This window comes from Miscanthus floridulus, chromosome 17 (assembly GCF_019320115.1).
Source record: "Miscanthus floridulus cultivar M001 chromosome 17, ASM1932011v1, whole genome shotgun sequence".
Lineage (NCBI taxonomy): Eukaryota > Viridiplantae > Streptophyta > Magnoliopsida > Poales > Poaceae > Miscanthus > Miscanthus floridulus.
The window spans coordinates 43,466,972-43,486,194 of NC_089596.1; the positions used below are offsets into that span (position 1 = coordinate 43,466,972).

Here is a 19,223-nt window from a genome sequence, read left to right on the forward strand (position 1 = left end):
ATGCGAGAGCTCCTAGATGTCACCACCCAGTATGCCACCGGCAAGGAGGTGGTCCAGGCCAACTTTAGCGGCAATACCAAGGCCGTCGGTCACCTTAGCGGAGACGACAGCGGTGATTACCCTGCCTCATCCCAGCGATTCCGCGATAGGAGAAACAAGGATCAAAAGCGCCGTGAGTAGGAGATGGTGGCCACAGCAAACCGTGCTGCTAGACCTCAGCCCTGTGGGTGAGGCACACACCCAGAACACTTCATGATGGCACTCGAGGCCCCCTGATTGTTCCATGGGGGGGTAGGCAAAGCACCACCTCAAGGATTACGTCGCCATTAAGGGCTACATCTATGGCACCCTCGGCCAATAAGGCAAGGCCCAGAAGCCTACCCTAAAGGGCAACAACCTGGTAGGGGCCACCTAGGAGGAAGACAATGAGTTCTCGAAGGCCGAGCACTGCCTCATGATCTTTAGGGGCTGCCACCCCTATGAATCCCGTCGGTAGTGCCGCATCACCGAACAAGAGGTGAACGTCGTTCACACCCTTGCTGCTCTAACGCAGCTCCGATGGTACCAAATGGCCATCACCTTCAACCAAGAAGACCACCCCGATAGTGTCCCTCATCTAGGGCGCTACCCGCTCATGGTCAACCTGATCATGGGCAACACGCGTCTCACCAAGGTGTTGATGGATGGGGGCAGTGGCCTCAACATACTCTACGCCAGCACCCTCGACAAGATGGGCATCCCCCACAGCAACATGTGCCCTAGCAAGGCATCGTTCTATGGGATCATGCCAGGAAAGGAAGTCATCCCCCTCGGGCATATTTGGCTCAACATCACCTTCGGCCAGCCGGACAACTTCCACATGGAGCCACTCACCTTCAAGGTGGTTAACTTCCCTGTTGTTTACCATGCCCTCCTCAGTGGACCTTGCTTCACCATGTTCATGTCCATCCCTAGCTACACCTACCTAAAGCTCAAGATGTCTAGCCCAAAGGGAGTCATCACCATCAAGGGGAGCTTTGAGCAAACCTACTACTGCGAGCAGGACTGCGACGCCTAAATAGTCATGCTCATCGCCCCATGTGATCCCAATAGCTCTAGCCATGACACAGGAAGGGCACTAGTGGAGGAAGCAGCCAAGGTAGTAGCAGTGCTCAGCTAATCACGCCGTGGTGAGGTGGACAAGGCTCCTGGAAGCAGCAGTGGCTTGGCTAGCCCCTCCATCTAGCCACTTGGCCCCCTAGAAGGGGTTGACCCAATCAAGGTGAGTTCTGACCTTTCCCCAGGAGGGAAGGCCAATGCCGAGCCATCTGCCTAGAAGCACTGTCTCTCGAGCTAAAACCCGCTCGCTAACCACCTTCGTCGGCCTACCTCTTCAACAATAAAAACCAAGATATGTCTCATCCTTCCAACCCTTTTTGCTTTGCTTGTCTCTATAATTGTCTCCTTTGTCCTAAGCCACCCTAGCAGAAGCTCGGCTGCACCTAAGGATCGACTAAACTAACCACATGCTAACATTCCTGAAGGAGAACTACAATAGGAGGCTTCCGAGCGAGGTGAGGACAGGACGGATAGAGCGAGAAGACCGGGCGAGGGATCGACAAGGCGCTAACAGAATGGCCTCGGCCACTGTGTTACTAGCTATGTCATCTTCCCCTTCTCTTGTGTCCATTCCGTTTTCTTTGCAGGTACCTGCCTGTCTCCTGATCCTTCATTGGATCGGGCCACCCCACCGCACGATGGTCCAGGGGGCCCCAGAAGGGGCATCGTTGAGGGTTCTAAGGCCAGCCCACCAGGCTTCAAAGCCGCCTAAAGCACCTAAAGTGCATGGTACTTTAGGGAGGCGAGCCCACGTGGCTGTAGCCGGGCGCGTAGAAGCGCCCCGACCATTTGGACGAACAATGTCTAAGTACTGACTTAGAGCCACTCATGGTGACCCAACGAGGGAGGCAGCAAGCCCTCGAGCACCGATAGATAGGCTCAGGAACTACACTTGTGGCTTGGTCGGGAAGCTGAGGATCTCCCCTCTGGGGGACATGACCAGGGCATGAAATGACCATAAACTTAGGGTTCTCACAGACTTACCCACTAGCAGCACGGGCTCAGTGATCTTGGCCACCGAGGATATCATTGTAACAGCCCATCCCAATGAGGGACAAAGCCTCTGAGCATGACTCAAGAGCAAATGGGATTACAAATGAAAGTAATTTCATTTCATTAATTGGGAACGACCAGATTACAATATACGGCGGTAGAAACTATAATCTATTGCCACCTATACGGTAGCAAAAACCATAGGACACGCTCGACCTCTGGGTCGGGCCCTATGGCATGCATGGCTCAAGCCAAGTGGGTCATCCTCGAGGCTCCTCCCTAAGGCTCAAGGATGGGCGATGATCATCGTTGCACCACCAATAGGGATGAGCGCTCCTTCTCTATTGCTGGGTCGAAGGGGCAATGACTGACGTGCCGTGCCCCCCTCCCCCATTAGAGGGCGTAAGGACCCTAGCGACATCGCTAGAGTTCTTACACCCTCTAGGGGAGGGGAACATGGTAGATGCCTCTAGCGTCGTGTCATCACCCCTCCTTCGCTAGAGTCCTTCCACCTTGAAGAAGCAATCGCTCAACACACCGTGATAGGCTCACCCGGAGAGAAGTGTCACACTTCATCGCCACCATTGCCATGAAGAAGATGGATCTGAGAAGAAGAAGGGGTCAAAGGAATGGATTGAAGATGCTGCATCCCCCGGGGCTCCACTTTATAGCCTAGACAATGCGCTATGAGCGGCTCTGGGCCCCCGATCAGCCATCAATGGACTAAAGAGGCCCTAGGGAACCAGCCGGGCGTGTCCTCAATCCCCATAGCATGCCCCTAGGCGGTTGCATAATGACGGTCATGTAGTAATGGTGGAGTCAGGGAACCACTGATAATGAGTCAAGTCCTGCTCCACTTTCCACCACGTGCACCGCCCACTCCACGCATGCCTCCTCATAGGACTTGAGGGGATTCAACTCCCCTTGAGCCCTCTATCTACCATTGATGGCCTAGATCTGTGTGCACCAAGTGCCATGGATCCTCCTCTGCTAGAGCTACTCAACATTGCCCCGGCATCCCATCTCTTAGATAAAGTGGGATGGCACAGGGGTACATGCCTTAACTCCTCCACCAGGCATGATGGCCTAGACACCATCAACCGCCTATGCAAGGCATCAGCGGAAGGGACATGCCCAGAAGCTACCATTTCCACTAGCAGAGAGGCCCCGCAATGGCCTCAGGGGCTGCGCTAGCTCCCCAAATGGAGCAACTCAACCCTTGATCGATGGGCGCTCAGGTGAAGCATCTCCCAAAACCAACCAACTCCCTAGAGTTGGGTCAGGAGCCACTGAACAGTGGCCCCAATGAGGGTCCCCATCCAAAACTCAGTGCACTCCCTGCACCCCGATCTATGGCCATAGAAGGTTGGGCCTAGAAGGCTAGCTCAAGAGGACCAGGACCTGCTACCATAGCCCTCAGAAGGACATGGCACTCTAGATGATCGGTTGGCCCCAAGCCAGAGCCTAGATGCTCTCGATCACCTAACCCATGGTAGGCCCTGGTCAAAAAGGAGGGCACCCCCATGCCTAAGGATGGTAACTCCTAGACGAGTTTGTCGAGCCCTCGCTCGAGTCGAAGACCGATGCGACATAGGCTCATAGAAGGATCAGCACCATCATCGCTCAGCCTCGACAGCCGAGCAACTCCCATCACATTAGAGATGAAGGCCCCAAGTAGGGCACAACACCCTTGTTAGCAGAAGCTATACCCACCAAGGAGGGTTTTATTCACCATAAGATCGAATTCAGCCCTTTGTCGCCATCATGCCAAGTGAGGCCACGAAGGGCTCAGGGGCTCCCGACGAGATCCTAACATATGGGTATGTTAAGCCTTAGGTCTAACGGTTCCCAAACTAAGAGGACCCCCCGACCGACCCCTTCAGGATCGCCTGGGGGCTCGGGAGCTATACCCATTAGGTACGCTTGCGTGCACCCTCTAAGAAGAAACCCGGTCAAGCCTAACTCCACCATGTCCTTCGCCTGGGGCTTGAGGGCTCACCCAAGCCTCAAGGCACCTAATCTACGCCGATGCTCTGGTCTAGCCCTTGGCTCTAGCCCCGCTAATGACAACAGCCAAAGCCTGGGCACAAGAAGACAAGCCCTGAGCTATGGAGGATCGGGGACTCCCCGGTGCTGCCCCTTGGGCACTTCATTGCTAGCCACTTTCCTAACAAGGTCATGCATGGGGCGTGGCACAAGAAGACAAAGCTTCCTAGCAGACCCTGGGGCTCGGGGGCTCCTAGGCCCACACGTCAGCCCATGGAGCTGACCCCATTCATCGCCAAGAAGACTCCAGAAGGTCCACCCTGATGAGGACATCACTTCTTGATCACATACAAGCCAAGGAGAGGAGGAGGTCCAGCATGGGCATCCAATTCATCTTTCTCATGGTGGAGGCCTAGTCCAACTGAAGTTGGAGCCCATCTCGGGTTTCAAGACCAGTCTGCGTTAAACTAGTCACCTAGGACGCATCCAGACTCCGTTTTCGACGATCCACATATGGTTGGAAACCTAATTTGATAAGGAAGCCAATGCAAGTGGTCTCACATCAAAAGCCCTTCAGAATCAAGAGGAATCATCAAAACAAGTTAGCATCTAGAATCTATCAGGGTACTACGACACCGTCTTTTGGTCCGTTGGACTATGTATTGTGTTTGGCCCATTAGGAGGCGTGTCTAGGGGGTGACACCCAAGACTCTATAAATAGCAATCATCGCTCTTCTTAGAGTTTTGGGTTTTGTTTAGTTCTTGATTTCCTCATGAAATAGACGTTGTTTTGCTGCAACTGTGCTGCCAAGGCTGCTTGCTGTGAACCAGGGCCCTAGTTCTTGATCTTGTTCGCCTGTGGCGATTAGTCCTTTCGAATAAATACTTGAACTCCTTCTTGTTATCATAAGCCTCATATTTATTTGCAATTTTAGATTGCATTCATCCCGTTCTTGCTTGTGTTCTCGATTTGCTTATAGGAAAACCTTCTCGGTGAGGTCAATCGCGTTCGCGTGGTTGATAACCAACGGAGCAGTGGTGTAACGGTTGCGGGGTCCAAATCAGTCTTGGTTCGAAGCCTAGATCATGAACGTCGAGTCTCCACCAATCAACGCTATCATACCTTTCGAAAGATCAGGCCTAGTCTACATCAAGTGGTATCAGAGCCCTTGTTGCCCGTTAGGTATAACTTTGTTTTTCCCTTTAGATTGTTACTGTTTTTGCATTACCTATAGTCCACAAAAAGCCAACAAAAAATATACACCGCCACATATTCCCTGTCCTATAGCCTCGTTGTGCCGTGCAATTTCGTCTCTGTGTTGCATGGTTGAGTTTGTACCCTAGGTCAAGCTCTGGTTGCTGATTTCAGATCATTTTTAGTCCAGTTTGTGTTTTCCCCTTTGTTTTCCATCATAATCCATGAACACCTTCAAGTCTTGTTGTGTTTCCTTTATATCCATCAAACCCTAGTCCACGCCATCTAATTTGTTATACTTGTCTTCACTGTTTCCATCAAATCCTTGCTGCCGTGACCAATTTTGCACGCATTGTTCCTGTTTTATCCTCTAATTCGGAGTCAGTTCGTAAAACTAGTCTAGTTTTCGTATACGAACTCGGATTTCAACGTTCCATATATCAAAATCGATCAGAATTTTTTTTTGGATTGGTAGATGGTTGTATATCAAAAATTTAGCTCCCATCAAGTCCCTAAAGAATATAGAGTTAGACTTGCTACTAGTGAGTTTACTAGTTTTGCTCTTTTCTGGTGGAATGATATTTGCAATAATGTTAATGCTAATGCTAATGCTCAAATACCTCAAACCTAGACTGTACTTAAACGACGAATGAAATCGAGATTTGTTCCTCCATACTATCAGCGTGATCTACGATTAAAACTGCAACGTTTAAATCAAGGTAGTAAGACTGTTGAGGAATATTATCAGGAGCTTTTAATCGGTCTAGCACATAGTAACATACAAGAGGATGAAATGGATAAGTGTTCTAGATTTTTGGGAGGTTTGTGTCGTGAAATACAGGATGTTCTTGACTATAAAGAATGGACTAGATTTTCCTAATTATATCATTATGCTCTTAAAGCTGAAAGGGAAGTACAGGGACGACAACCTACGCGCTCCACGACTCCATCCACACCTTCACGTCCAACCGAGGTGAGTAAATTTTCTGATGTGCGGACACCACCAGCACTTGTAAAGAAGAGTTCTTCTATCACACCTTCTTCTAGTGGATCTGCTACTCCTTCCTCTAGCTGCTCTTCTAAAATTGTTTGCCATCGCTGCAAGGGCATGGGACATATTGCTAAAGAATGCCCTAGCAAATGCGCATATATTGCTACTAATGATGGTGGGTATGCTAGTGCTAGTGATGAAGAGAATGAATTTGCACTTGCAACTGATCTTTATGCAGATAAATTTATGAATAGTGCTGAAGATCCTGATGAGGTAATTGATAGTGTGACATGCACTGCAAACTACAAATCAATCCTTGTTCAGCGTGTTTTGAGTACACAAGTTGAGCCAGTAGACAAACTACAATGCCACAATTTGTTTCAAATGTTCCTCATTGTCAATAATTTCCATGTTCGTGCTATAATTGATGGAGGGAGCGGCAATAACTTGGTAAGTTCTGAGCTTGTCAAGACCCTTGGTTTATCTACATGTGCTCTTCCACATTCATACCATGTTCAGTGGTTCAATAATAGTGGTAAGGCAAAGGTAACACAATCTGCTCATGTGCATTTTTCTATCGGATCATACCATGATTATGCTGATTTTGATGTCAGGCCTATGCAAGCTTGTTCACTTTTGTTAGGCCATCCTTGGCAATATGATAATAATGTTCTACATCATGGTAGGCAAAATAGATATACTTTAACTCCTGCTAAAATTGTGCAATATGAAAAAGAACTTGCTAAAAAGAAAAAGAAAGGCCATGATAAAGACTTTAGCAAACCAACAAATGAACCATCAAGTAACATGAAAGAAGTTTTATTTGCTCTTAAATCTGTTCTTGCTAATCATGATGAACCATGTTATGCTTTAACTTGTACATCGCCTATATGTCCACTTGGTTCTACTTCTAGTGCTATGCCTCTTGTTGGTACTAACCTTTTGCAGGAGGAGGATGAATTCCCAGTAGGGAAGCCACCATGGCAGCCGCCTTTGCAAAGGATTGGGTGCCAAGATGAACGTCTTCTTTCGGAGCCATCGTTGCTATCATCCAATGGAGGAGACGATCTACTTCAGTCGAGGATGACTTCAATTCAAGAAAGGGAGGATGATAAGGACATCACTTCTTCATCACATACAAGCCAAGGAGAGGAGGAGGTCCAGCATGGGCGTCCAATTCATCTTTCTCATGGTGGAGGCCCAGTCCAACTGAAGTTGGAGCCCATCTCGGGTTCTAGGACCAGTCTGCCTTAAACTGGTCACCTAGAACGCATCTGGACTCCATTTTCGATGATCCACATATGGTTGGAAAGCTAATTTGATAAGTAAGACAATGCAAGTGGTCTCACATCAAAATACCATCGAAATCAATGGGAATCGTCGAAACCAGTCAGCGTCCAGAATCTACCAGGGTGCTGCGACACCGTCTTTTGGTCCGTTGGACCGTGTATTGTGTTTGGGCCCATTAGGGGGCGCATCCAGGGGGTGACGCCCAAGACTCTATAAATAGCAGTCATTGCTCTCCTTAGGATTTGGATTTTGTTTAGTTCTTGATTTTCTCATGAAACAGACATCGTTTTACTACAACTGTGCCGCGAAGGCTGCTTGCTGTGAACTAGGGCCTCGGTTCTTGATCTTGTTCACCTATAGTGATTAGTCCTTTCAAATAAAGACTTGAACTCCTTGTTATCATAAGCCTCATATTTATTTGCAATTTCAGATTGCGTTCATCCCGTTCTTGCTTGTGTTCTCAATTCGCTTGCAGAAAAGTATTCTCGGTGAGATCAATTGCGTTCGCGTGGTTGATAACGAACAGAGCAGTAGTGTAACGGTTGTGGGGGTTCGAATTAGTCTTGGTTCGAAGCCTAGATCATGAACATTGAGTCTCCACCAATCAACGCTATCATAGCTTTCGGAAGATTGGGCCTAGTCTACATCACACCCTAGGGAGGCCAGTCTAAGCCGACACAGTCTGACACACAGGGTGTCAGAACAGAGAAGCTAAATGACTCCTAAGGCTTCTTCAGCTCCACGACACTGCCATGGTCCATAGCGCATTGTTGCAAGGCCCTACTGGACTCCGGCGCATGTAGACCATAGACTAGTTCCCCCAAACTGCCATGTACCCAACCCCCCGACAAAGATAAATGAAACAAGCAAACCTAAGTGCTTAAGGAAAGGGTGGAGACAGGAGGTTATCCTTCCCAATGACCTCTTAGGTGTTGCTATCTAAGTAGATGGATTAGTGAGGTCCTTCATGGAGCTAGGGACCATGGAGTAAATCGAGGATGTCCTGGGGTAAGGCTAGGGTCGGCCAACCCCTTGGTGGGTCACCTAACATCCCTGTGACACCTGGCTAGCCTTCGGCGGGTGGGATCATGTCGAGAGGCTCAGCTTTTATGACATTAATAGCCATGAAGGGTGATTGATGCTCTGGATTGGCTAGTGGAGGATTGGAAGAGCCCTCACCAAAGAGGATGATGGGCATCTTGCCATGATCTCTTGTGGAGGCCATGGTGGAGAGTGGAGTAGTGATTTGGTGGCCCAAGGGAGGATGAGATGCTACTGGTGGTGAAGAGAGGTGAGGTAGGAGGAAAGAGAAGGGGAAGGATAGGCTAAAAGGGCTCATGGCAGTGTTCACAAATCCGCTTTCACAAGGATTGAGACTGAGGGTGTGTTGTAAGCATTGTGTAACATACAGGGCAACTAGGTCAAGTCAAATGGCTCCTCGATGCCATCGCCTGACGCCTATCTGGTGGAACCAAACCAAGTGGACTTGGCTCGGGACTCTGCTTACTCTCCACTATGTGATGACTAAATCCTGGTTAGCCTCCATATGCACGTCGCCCAATGCCCCTTTGGGGGTTCGGGCCAAACCGAGCCTAGGCTGGTGTCTTCTAATCCTTTTGTAACCTCTAACCAAAAATGGGTTTGGTTAGCCACCATTTGGCCATCGCCCGACCTCCTTATGGAGCTACCCTAGGCCTATGTCTGGCCAGGAGACAAGTCTAGCTATGTGCAATCTACACTAGTGTAGAAACTAACCAAAAGCATAAAGAAGTAAAGACATGTAGAATTTTAGTTATGTTAATTCAGGATTAATGATAAATTCTAACATGTCAACTTCTTTTTCTGGTGGTTCATGCTCATAGAAAACTTTAAGACATTGACCATTTACCTTAAAGATGTTGTCGTCATCGTCCTAGAGCATGACGGCTCCGTGTGTCATAGTGTTGACGACGAGGAATGGCCCTTGAGTTGAACATGAGGACCTTGTCACCTAGGTTGAACTCTTTCAACTTGATCCTATTGACATACCATCTCTTTGCTCTTTCCTTGGGAACCATGGCATCATGTCCGAACCTTTTGCTCCATTCATTGTTCCATTTCTGCAAGAGATTAGTGGACAACACATACCCGAAGGGATACATACAAATTTTGAACAAGGATAGTGTTGTCATGGAGCTAAAGGTAGTCTTCTATGCTATAAAAAAGTTGGTTTCAACATTTTTAATTAGCATAGAACATGATGTTCCCTTTTTGTTCACCAAAACTTCAAAGCTCAAGCAAGGTTATGGCAGAGAGGTGCAAAATTGTTTGAAGAGTACCTTAAACCTTGATTTGTCTCTATGAATGATCTCATGACTTACCCACCAAATAAAATTTGGAAGTCATCCTACAGGGGTTAGTCCAAATGCACATCCAAATTATATACAGGTATGTTTTGATTCAATAATCAAACTTGACGCCATGTCCAATTTGATAAAGGTAGGCTATTTTATCCTAAGCACCACCATGCCTAATTTAAAAAGCCTATGGGAGTATGAATTTAGTACAACCAAACCAAAGCATAATAGTGTAGAGAAGGAAGCATGAATGCATAAACAAGATTCAATAAAAAAAAGAGACAAGAGCATGGATGGTGAACCAAAAGAAGCATTTTTTTGTGACTTAGCAAGATGAGTAAGGCATAAAGATAAAGCAAGGTAGAGACAACCAAAACAAAATTAAGCATTGAAGCATGACATGAGGCACTTAGAGAAATCCACTCCCCCACACTTGGATTTTGCAACATTTGATAATGAGCAAATCCAAGTTTAGGTGGTGGAACTATCCTTTAAATGTGATTCATTGTTACCTGATGTTTGGTTGGATTTACCTTGTGCTTGACACATGGGTCTTTTTGTTCAAACCTGAAATGGTTAGTAACAAAAATACCCAAAGGAACAATTCACATTAATGTCCTTAAGCTCATTTTACAGAGTCCTTTTATTCACTATTATGGAAAACAAAAAATGTATTTTTATTTTTTAATTTTTAAGAGAACAAACTTTATGAAAGCATGGGTTATCTCTAGAAAGTGCTTGTTTTAGGACAAAATCTCATCCTTGGGAAACCTTCAAGTTGCATCTTGGTGAAGCGGCTTCCCCTTCAACACCAACCTCATGGACCTAGCTGTAGAAACTCATACCAAACCACTACAAGATTTGCAAAATTTATGATAAACAAATACATCTACAACCATCCTTGCAAAGATTTTAGATACGGGAAGCATGAAGGGTTGTAGATCTCATGTGTGGTTATGGCAGAGAGAAGGATTGATTTGGAAGATTTCTCATGTGAGCATGGCTTTGATGGGGAGATCAAGGGATAACTTCCATGCTCATTGATAAAACCTTCCGTCTCAACAAGTGGGAGAGCACTTTCTTTCTCATGACATTTCAAGCCCTCCTCGAGACTTGGATGGGTCATGGTTGTTAGTGAGATTAACATAATCTCACCCCTTGGGTTTCTAGAGTCAATAATAGGATCATTATATGACTTAGGAGAAAGAGCACCTGGGGGATCATCAAGATCAAGGATGGGTTTAGAGATGTGTTCGAAGGACCTATCAGATGTGGGCATAGAAGGAGAGAGTTTAGGTTTTACTTCTATGGGCTCACTTAACATTCCTTTTGGAAGCTCATCCAACAGCTCATATATTTTTCCCATGTGCCACATGGGACTTCAAGGCATAAGATGATGCTGATTTGGGAGATTTCTGAAGAGCTACTTTCTTGAGACATTTTGATGGATGCTTCTTTGAAGGTCTCTTTTGAAAATAATAGTTCATGGTGTTCCCAAAATCAGCAAGATCAGAAAGAAGATTAGCCCCGTAATTGATGGAGCAATTTAGACGACGAATTTCTTCCTCCTTTGATATTTGTGGTATTTGTGGTTTAGGATCGATGATAGAATCTTTGGATGGAATTGGTGGCGATTCGGCTATCGAGATCTCTCTTTGCTTGGGGATGGATTCCTATTCTTCCTTAGGAGGTTCATTATAGACATTAGTGTGGGGAGTGTTCTCAAGAATTTTGGGAAGAACTTTCTTCCCTTCACCAACGGTACAACGAAGAAATGCTCCTCTAGAGGCTAAATCGAGGAATCGTGTGGAATCTTTGCTAAGACCAAGGTAAAAGTGTTGTAACAATGTTGGCTCGGTTATAGCAAGATCAGGCCTAGAGGATGCTTGATCGGTGAAATGGGCCCATGCCGCACCTAGAGGCTCCTTCTCCTTTTGCTTAAAGGTTAGGATCTCTACTCGAAGATGAATGACACGAGAGATAGTGAAGAAAGCTAAGCAGAATTTGGATTGAAGGCTTTCGCACTCTCCATGTACACTCTACGTATCGAGCATACCAATGTTTAGCTGCTCCCATCAAGGAGAATGGGAATAGTTCCATTTCAAGGTATCTCGTGTCATGCCTTGAATGTGAAGGCATGAACACAATTGCTCAAAATCACACAAGTGAGTATAAGGGTTTTCATCTTCTTCCCTCGCAAAAGACTATTCCTGAACCTTAGCTATGAAACTAGGGGGAAGCTCATAGCTAGGTGAAAGAATGGGTTGTGATGATGGTGGTGGCTCCAAACAAGCACCCTTTGGAGCAGCAAGATGAGAGATGGATGTTTGGTTCATCATGTGGAAAGAATAAAAAGAAAAGAAAGATAAAAGAAGGATAACTCGAACAACTCAATTCTAAGTTAGAATAGCTACTGTTCCCCGGCAACAGTGCTAGAAGCTTGTTGACACTAGAAGTGACAAATGGATAAACCGCAATGTAGCCTTCACCAGCAGTATTCTAGGTATCATATTTCCACAGGGAACGTGAAGTGAACTAAGATCAAGAACGTCCTATGATGGTACAAAGTAGTCTATGGTATTTGGGTAGAGAGGATCTATATAACAATGATATCTCAGAAGGTATGGTAGATATAATGGCACAACCCTTGCTCACGGAGGCAGTAGGTGAGACAATAGGAGATGAAACCCCTATTCAAAGCAGCTACTCTTTTACTAGAGCCTTGCTGATTTAAAAGTTTGCCAATAAACATATGGTGGAATACAAAGACTAGACATGGCTATCACCACCTGCTAGCTACCACAAACAATCCGTGCGATAAGTGGCATACACAGGTAAGATATAGTCTAGACACCACGTCTACACTACACTTACTACTCTAACCTTTGCAAGAGATTAGAGCACTCTACTAAAGTAAAGCAGGTACCAATGAGAATGAAGTATGTATCTACTATACCAGACTTAGAGTATCAAATGCTATAAAATTCCTTAGATGTGTCACTTACAAGAAGATTGCATCCACCGAGGTATAGCCTGAAGAAGACACTAGACAGGCCCAGCTCTTCTCCACACTGCCCTCACTCTCCCTAATCTCATAGCACTACTACTACTAGATCATGGCTTCACCTAACTAAAGAGGGAGTAGTTTCCTCCTTGTAGTCATGAGGTGAGAGTGAGAGTCTTGGGGGTATTTAGAGGTGGATGTGGAGTAGGGGCTTCTCCGATGCCACGTCAGTGATCCGCGTGACATCCCTTCTCCATCCTTGGATCAAACCGACTTGACTTAGACAATGAAGATCAAGGCCCTTACATGGAGGCATGCATAGAGGCGGTGGAAGAAAGCTGAGCTTAGATAGACACCATAGGGAGGTGGTTGACAGGTGGGTCCATCCATCTTCCTTCTAGGAGTCCTACATGTCATGGAGTGACTAGAAGCTAGGGAGTGGTAATATATAGGTTGTCCAACCTATATATGACCCCTAGGCCATGTCACCATCTTCTAGAAGGTGTCCCCATGTGTCATAGTGAAGGTTGGATACTTTGGTCATGTTGGATGCTTCGTTGTGGGCCCATGAATCCGTGTGCTCTCCCTTTTGGCCAATAAGGGAAGAGAACCATAGGATCCAAGGGTGGAGATTGACTCTAGAAGTATTAGAAGGATCATGGGAGGCTTGAGAGTGGTCCAGTGGGCCCATGGTGAGGTTGTCTAACCTCATGATGGAGCCTCTGGCTACCCAATTCTCAAGTATTGTGTACCTACAAGCAAATAATGACATGTACAAGTGGAACCAAGTTATTTGTACCTAAGTCACTATGTTCTTGCTTGTTAGCTCCCAAAAAGAGTGCTTTGTTGATGGTTTTTGTGGTATGAAAACATGGTGAAATTACCATCAACAGCAGCCACCAGCGACGATTCTATCCCCCACTGATCCAGACAGTTCGGTGAGTCATTTGCCTTCACAATCAGATCGCTCTCCACTTATCCTATGGGCTTGAACTTGGCTTTCATTATGTAGAGAGATGGAACATCGCCACACGCCATCGTTGATCCCATCTGACCCTGGACAGTCTTCTAGTGATGCATCATCAGACAACAAAGAATACTTTAAGTTAAAGGAGTCTTACCTCAAGGCCACATAATTGTACTCAGGGCCTAGTCTGGACACTAACAAGCTATACGATGAGCTAAAGGCCACGCGCACTACACTGGTCATCGCCAAACAAGAACCGCCCTGGTGCAAGGCGAGAAGGCAGCCATTGAGGTGGAGGTCCAAAACCTGCTTGTTGATGCTACTATCGCCTGTGACGCCACCTTCCCCATGCAGGCTATGGACAATTCGATCGCTGCAGAGGAGTGCCTCTGAGCCCTGCCAACCCACCCTTGAGCTGTGGTGTCCGAAGCTATTTGTCAAGGGGCTGCCATAGCACTGGCTATTGGCTAGCTTCAGTTTGTCACAGAGGTGAAAGTCCTGGTGCTGCACTTGGCTTTTCTACTAGTACCAGATGATCAAGATTTTATGGATGATCTGTTCGCAAGCGTCGAGCCAACTACCAATGCCATCTTAGCAAAGGTGAACATGGACAGGATCCTGCATGCCCACCTTGACCCTTGATCTGTGGGACATATTAGTAGTACAAGTCATGTCTAAGTTTGGTCCGCAGGACGACCGTATGTAGGAGTCTTAATTATTTGCTAGCTTGTCTGTGTTAACTTTTGTTGAACTTTGTATTAGTTCGGTTAAACTCTGTTGAGTGTAGTGTAGCTCAGGTCTTCTAAACATTTGGTAACTAGTTTCTAGCCCATGTTGGTTGCTTTTGCCTATAGATTTCTTTCTGTTTCTCTTTCTGATCTGTAATATAGTAACGGTGTTTGCCCTTTCTAATTGGAGGACATGGGTGTATAGATGTTGACATTTCTTTGATAAAATTCCTTGAACTTGAAAGAACCATGCAACGAGAAGTTCATCTGAACAAGTCTCACCTTGATCTAATGCAGAATAGATGAGCCATAGCTATTGACTTTTACTGCGAACGCAAGAAAGTTCGCTCGCTATGTATTTGATCTCGTAGGACAGTATAAAGTGTCATAGCAATCAATCTGCCCCTCGACTACTGTGACTATTTGGATTGGAGTGAAATAAGTATAGAAAAGACCTATCACATCCACACCAGGCATTCAAGTGTCAAGCATGTCATGGTGGTCAAAAGCACCTTTTCTCGATTCACTTCTTGTGTCCAGATTTCCTGCCGCATTCGCTTCGCTCTCATCAGCCGTGCAAGGACTATATGAAAGGAGCGTCCCCCCTTCCCTCATCCGATAGCACTGCATCAATCACCTACCTTCTGGCTCCCCCTTCCGTCACCCGTTTGCATTTTCCCAATAGTGTTCGATGCTGGTTTGATGATCTGGATGAAGGTAATGTGCTTCATATCAAACCATACTATTTGTATGAACTTATTATTGCGTTCCATGCTGGTTTGAGGATGTCGATTGACATTTATTCTAACTAAAATAATGCTTACAAATGGCAACTAGTTACCATACTATGGATGTGTACTCTACAACAAACGATAACAACTTTTCCCCCGACCACATTCCTCTAGTATATTTGACAAAATGACGTTTACCTGTTTCTTGTAAACCGTATGCTCGCCAGATTGTCCGAGCAGTGTAAATTTGAATGGGCCGGATATATAACTCTTTTTCTCAGCTATGGGTAGAACTTTTTCCTGATCAATTGTGCTACAAACAGGAGCTGCACTGTCTATGTGGCTGCATGCATGAAGTAGAAGGTAGTTGGATTCCTGAAGCGGCAGCTTCAAACACAGCTGAGGGAGTGCAGACGATCAAAACCTATGAAACCATGTAGCCATCTCTAGCTAGCTACTGCCATGACAGAAGGTCCAACCCACCTTAAATATTCACTACTCGGATACTAGTAATGATGAACATCATGCGGTCATGTCAGAAGCCTGTTCTAGCCGGTTGGCATCCCCCATTTCATGGTTTGACTCCTAGGTTTGGAAATAGTGTACATTCAATCCACTCGATCGCCTACCCACCCGGTAATCTAAACTGTGTCATCACTGCGAGTTCCCACGCCAGTTCATAGACTGTATTTAAGAAATCCTACCAAAACCCCCGCTTGGCCACCTCCCCTGCCTCCTCCTCAATCATCCTAAGTTGATTGTGTCGCTCCATCTCTCTAGCCCTCCGTCTCGCCGCCATCCATGCCGACAATCATGTCGCTAGTGGTGCTCCCTACTAACATGCAAATTGCGATCCCTAACCACCTTGCTATGACCTTAGATCATCCCATGGACAACCTCCATAGCCTACGAGCAACCTGCTCCTCCATGTGCTGCATCTGCGATGACACCGCTGTCAGTCGGCATCTATCACTGGTTCGGTTCAGATGCGGGATGACGTGGGATGACCCATCGACTACGAAGCCCTCCTTGCTAGCCTGACCCAACTTGGAAACTGGAGGCTTGCTCCTTCATCAGGATATGAACCTTATTCATGGAAAACCATAGCCCATAGCGATGCCTCGACTATCTCGCCCACGCCGCCGATGGCGGGCATAATCTGGTTGCCCTATTGCTCTATAGGTACAATGGCACTACTGACGATGATGACACTATGAGGTGGTACATGATATGGGTCAGGGGTGAGGAAGGACCATAGGTGGCGGCAGCGGTGGACCAACAAGTAGGTGGCTAAGCAACAATAGGTGTGTGTTATGCCACTGCCCGGCCGTCAAGCTGATCTACCAATCGACGTGGGGCATGTTGTCATTACCGCCACCGGCATAGGTGCACGGTGATCTTCTATGTGCAAGTGGTGTCTACGACAACATTGTAGACAAATGGGAACTTAGGGCTCTGTATTGCAGCGAGGACTATAGGCTTCACCAAGAAATTGAGTTTTCCAAATCGAAATTTGAAATAAGAGACTAGTAATTCACTCTTTACATGCGAGCGTGAATTACTCCCTCCCTCTTGAAATGTAGTGTATTCTGGCATTTGAAATTTGTCCTCAAATATAGTGTATTCTGTAGCTTTTGATTTCTTGTTGCTTTTGTTTTTCTATTGTTTTGTTTCAATTATATTTGTTTCCTTTAGGCCTTGTTTGGATGCATGTGTATCCACTTCAATCCACATATGTTGGAGTGGAATGGAATGGAACATAGTTTAATTCCACTTGAATCCATTTCAACACATGTGGATTGAGATGAATACATGTGTATCCAAACAAGGCCTTAGGGTTTCAACGAAAGTACTAGTATGAAATAGGTTTCCCTATATAATGTGAGATGTGTCTGGCCTGGTCAGATTTACAATGCTTGGACTTTCTTATGTGCAGTAAACTTTGAATAGTTATGTGGCTCCTCCGTTAGGCATTAGATCGATGTGAGACTTGATTGGATGAATTCTGTTATGCATATTTACCATACTACATATCAGAAAGAGAACTAGAAAGAAACCAGCAGGCAAAATCAACCAATAGGGGCAAGAAAACTGCTGCCAAATGACCAAAGGAACATATCTACACTACGCTCAACAGAGTTTAACCCATGCAATTGCTATGTCTGTGTTAACTTTGTTGAACTTTGTATTAGGTTGATTAAACTTTGTCCAGCCCCTATTGGTTGCTTTTAACTATAGGTCTCTTTCTAGTTCTCTTTCTGATCTATAGTATACTAATGGTTTTTGCCCTTTCTGATCGAAGGACGTGGGCGTATAGATGTTGAATTTTTTGGAGCTTTAAGACAGTCTGACCCAAGAAAATATAGACGATCTAGATCACTGCGAGTCGATGAACCATGAAATATAGTGATGGTAACTATTAGGGGCCATCCAACTAGTCCATAGGACCCAACAATTAGTTTAGGATACAAACATGTATGGACTAATAAAACAACTAACTGTCTAATTTTTAGTTGGCTATTTTTTTAGCCATGGCTAACTAGTCACAGTCTGTTGTAGAACCAACCAATTTATAAGAGCACAAGTACAATGGCAGCCCTCAAGCGGTCACACTGTCATACTTGAGCCCACATAAACCTGGTAGTCCATCAAGTACCACGAAGGGTCTCGACTGAACCAAGATACAATCAAGATTGTACATGATTCAACATACATGTCACACATTATATAAAGTTCACAAATACAGTTCATCCATCAGAGTATGAATTAAAGTTTTTACAAACCATGTTCAGGTAAGATAGTAGCAGAAGCAAATTAAAAGTTTAAAACCAACATCTGCAATATTGTTTAAATATAGTGCCAACTCATGATCACACTTCCACAAAATCATAAGAGTGGGATTAATCAGAGATGCCTGCCTAGGGCTTACTCCTCGTCCACGGCATTATAGAAGCAGTTCTTGCAATAGCCATGATAAATTGTACCATCTGCAACAATAGGAATAAAAACCTGAGTATGAGAAGGTACTCAGCTACACCTACCCATCATAAACCAAAAATAAAGTGACTCTAAGGATTATGCAAGGCTTTATAAGTGGAGCTAGCTTGACAACATTTTGCATAAAAAGCCACTAATTCAGCTATACATTTTATAATTCGGTTATCAAGTTAATTATAGCTATTCATCTCTAGATTAGCAACTAACATGTGCTAAACATGTGATATATCATTGAGTAGCATAACAATAGTAACCATAGCTGGTATAATAATTCTATGTTCATCATAATCATAATTTCATAGTACAGTTACTACGATGTTGATACTAGCCAAGTTTATCACTATCCGGGAGAGATGATGATTCGAATCGATTTCAACCAGCTGGGAATTTATTCCTAACACAAACTCAGGCTGACCAGATCAATGATCACCTTAGGTCATCTTTGGTACAACTTAGGTCCACATTTCGCGGGTTTGATCAGCACCGCACAATCATGGACGACCAGCTACTAGGACGTTTAGGCCCAGCTTGCCCTTGGGCTCGTGTCTGGCTCCCTGCACAACCTTACTACTATCTAGAGTGCGCACTCTTACACAACAGGGCCTAGCCTAAGTTGAGCTACTCAGCTTCATGGTCAGAATGAGTTATCCGGCTAGCTAAGTGAGAGGCATGCGTTCAATCTTGTCAGAAGCGCCCAATAATGATGCGGTCCTTAATCGGCATAGACGGATTCACATGAGTCAACCTACACATAGACTCTGCCCAGTTATAAAATTTGGTTCACTCAATTTGGACATTCCTAGCTCCAATTATAAATTTTTAAAGTTTGCATTCAAATCTATGAAAATAAATCAAGAAAACATTTCAAATAATGCCTGATAGCTGGGACCCACGGGTCAATGGGACC

The 19,223-nt window shown here is 45.5% G+C and overlaps 1 protein-coding gene across 1 annotated transcript; it reads left to right on the forward strand.

Moving 5' to 3' along the window:
- The first annotated feature begins 568 nt into the window (after positions 1-568).
- LOC136515587 (uncharacterized) lies at positions 569-1,057 on the forward strand. Its single transcript, XM_066509132.1, has one exon. It carries the CDS (start codon positions 569-571, stop codon positions 1,055-1,057), a length of 489 nt encoding a protein of 162 aa, XP_066365229.1.
- The last annotated feature ends 18,166 nt before the right edge of the window (positions 1,058-19,223 follow it).

Bases quoted from the DNA above. Each gene is read 5' to 3' on its own strand.
- LOC136515587 (XM_066509132.1), top strand. From the start codon at position 569: ATGGCCATCACCTTCAACCAAGAAGACCACCCCGATAGTGTCCCTCAT.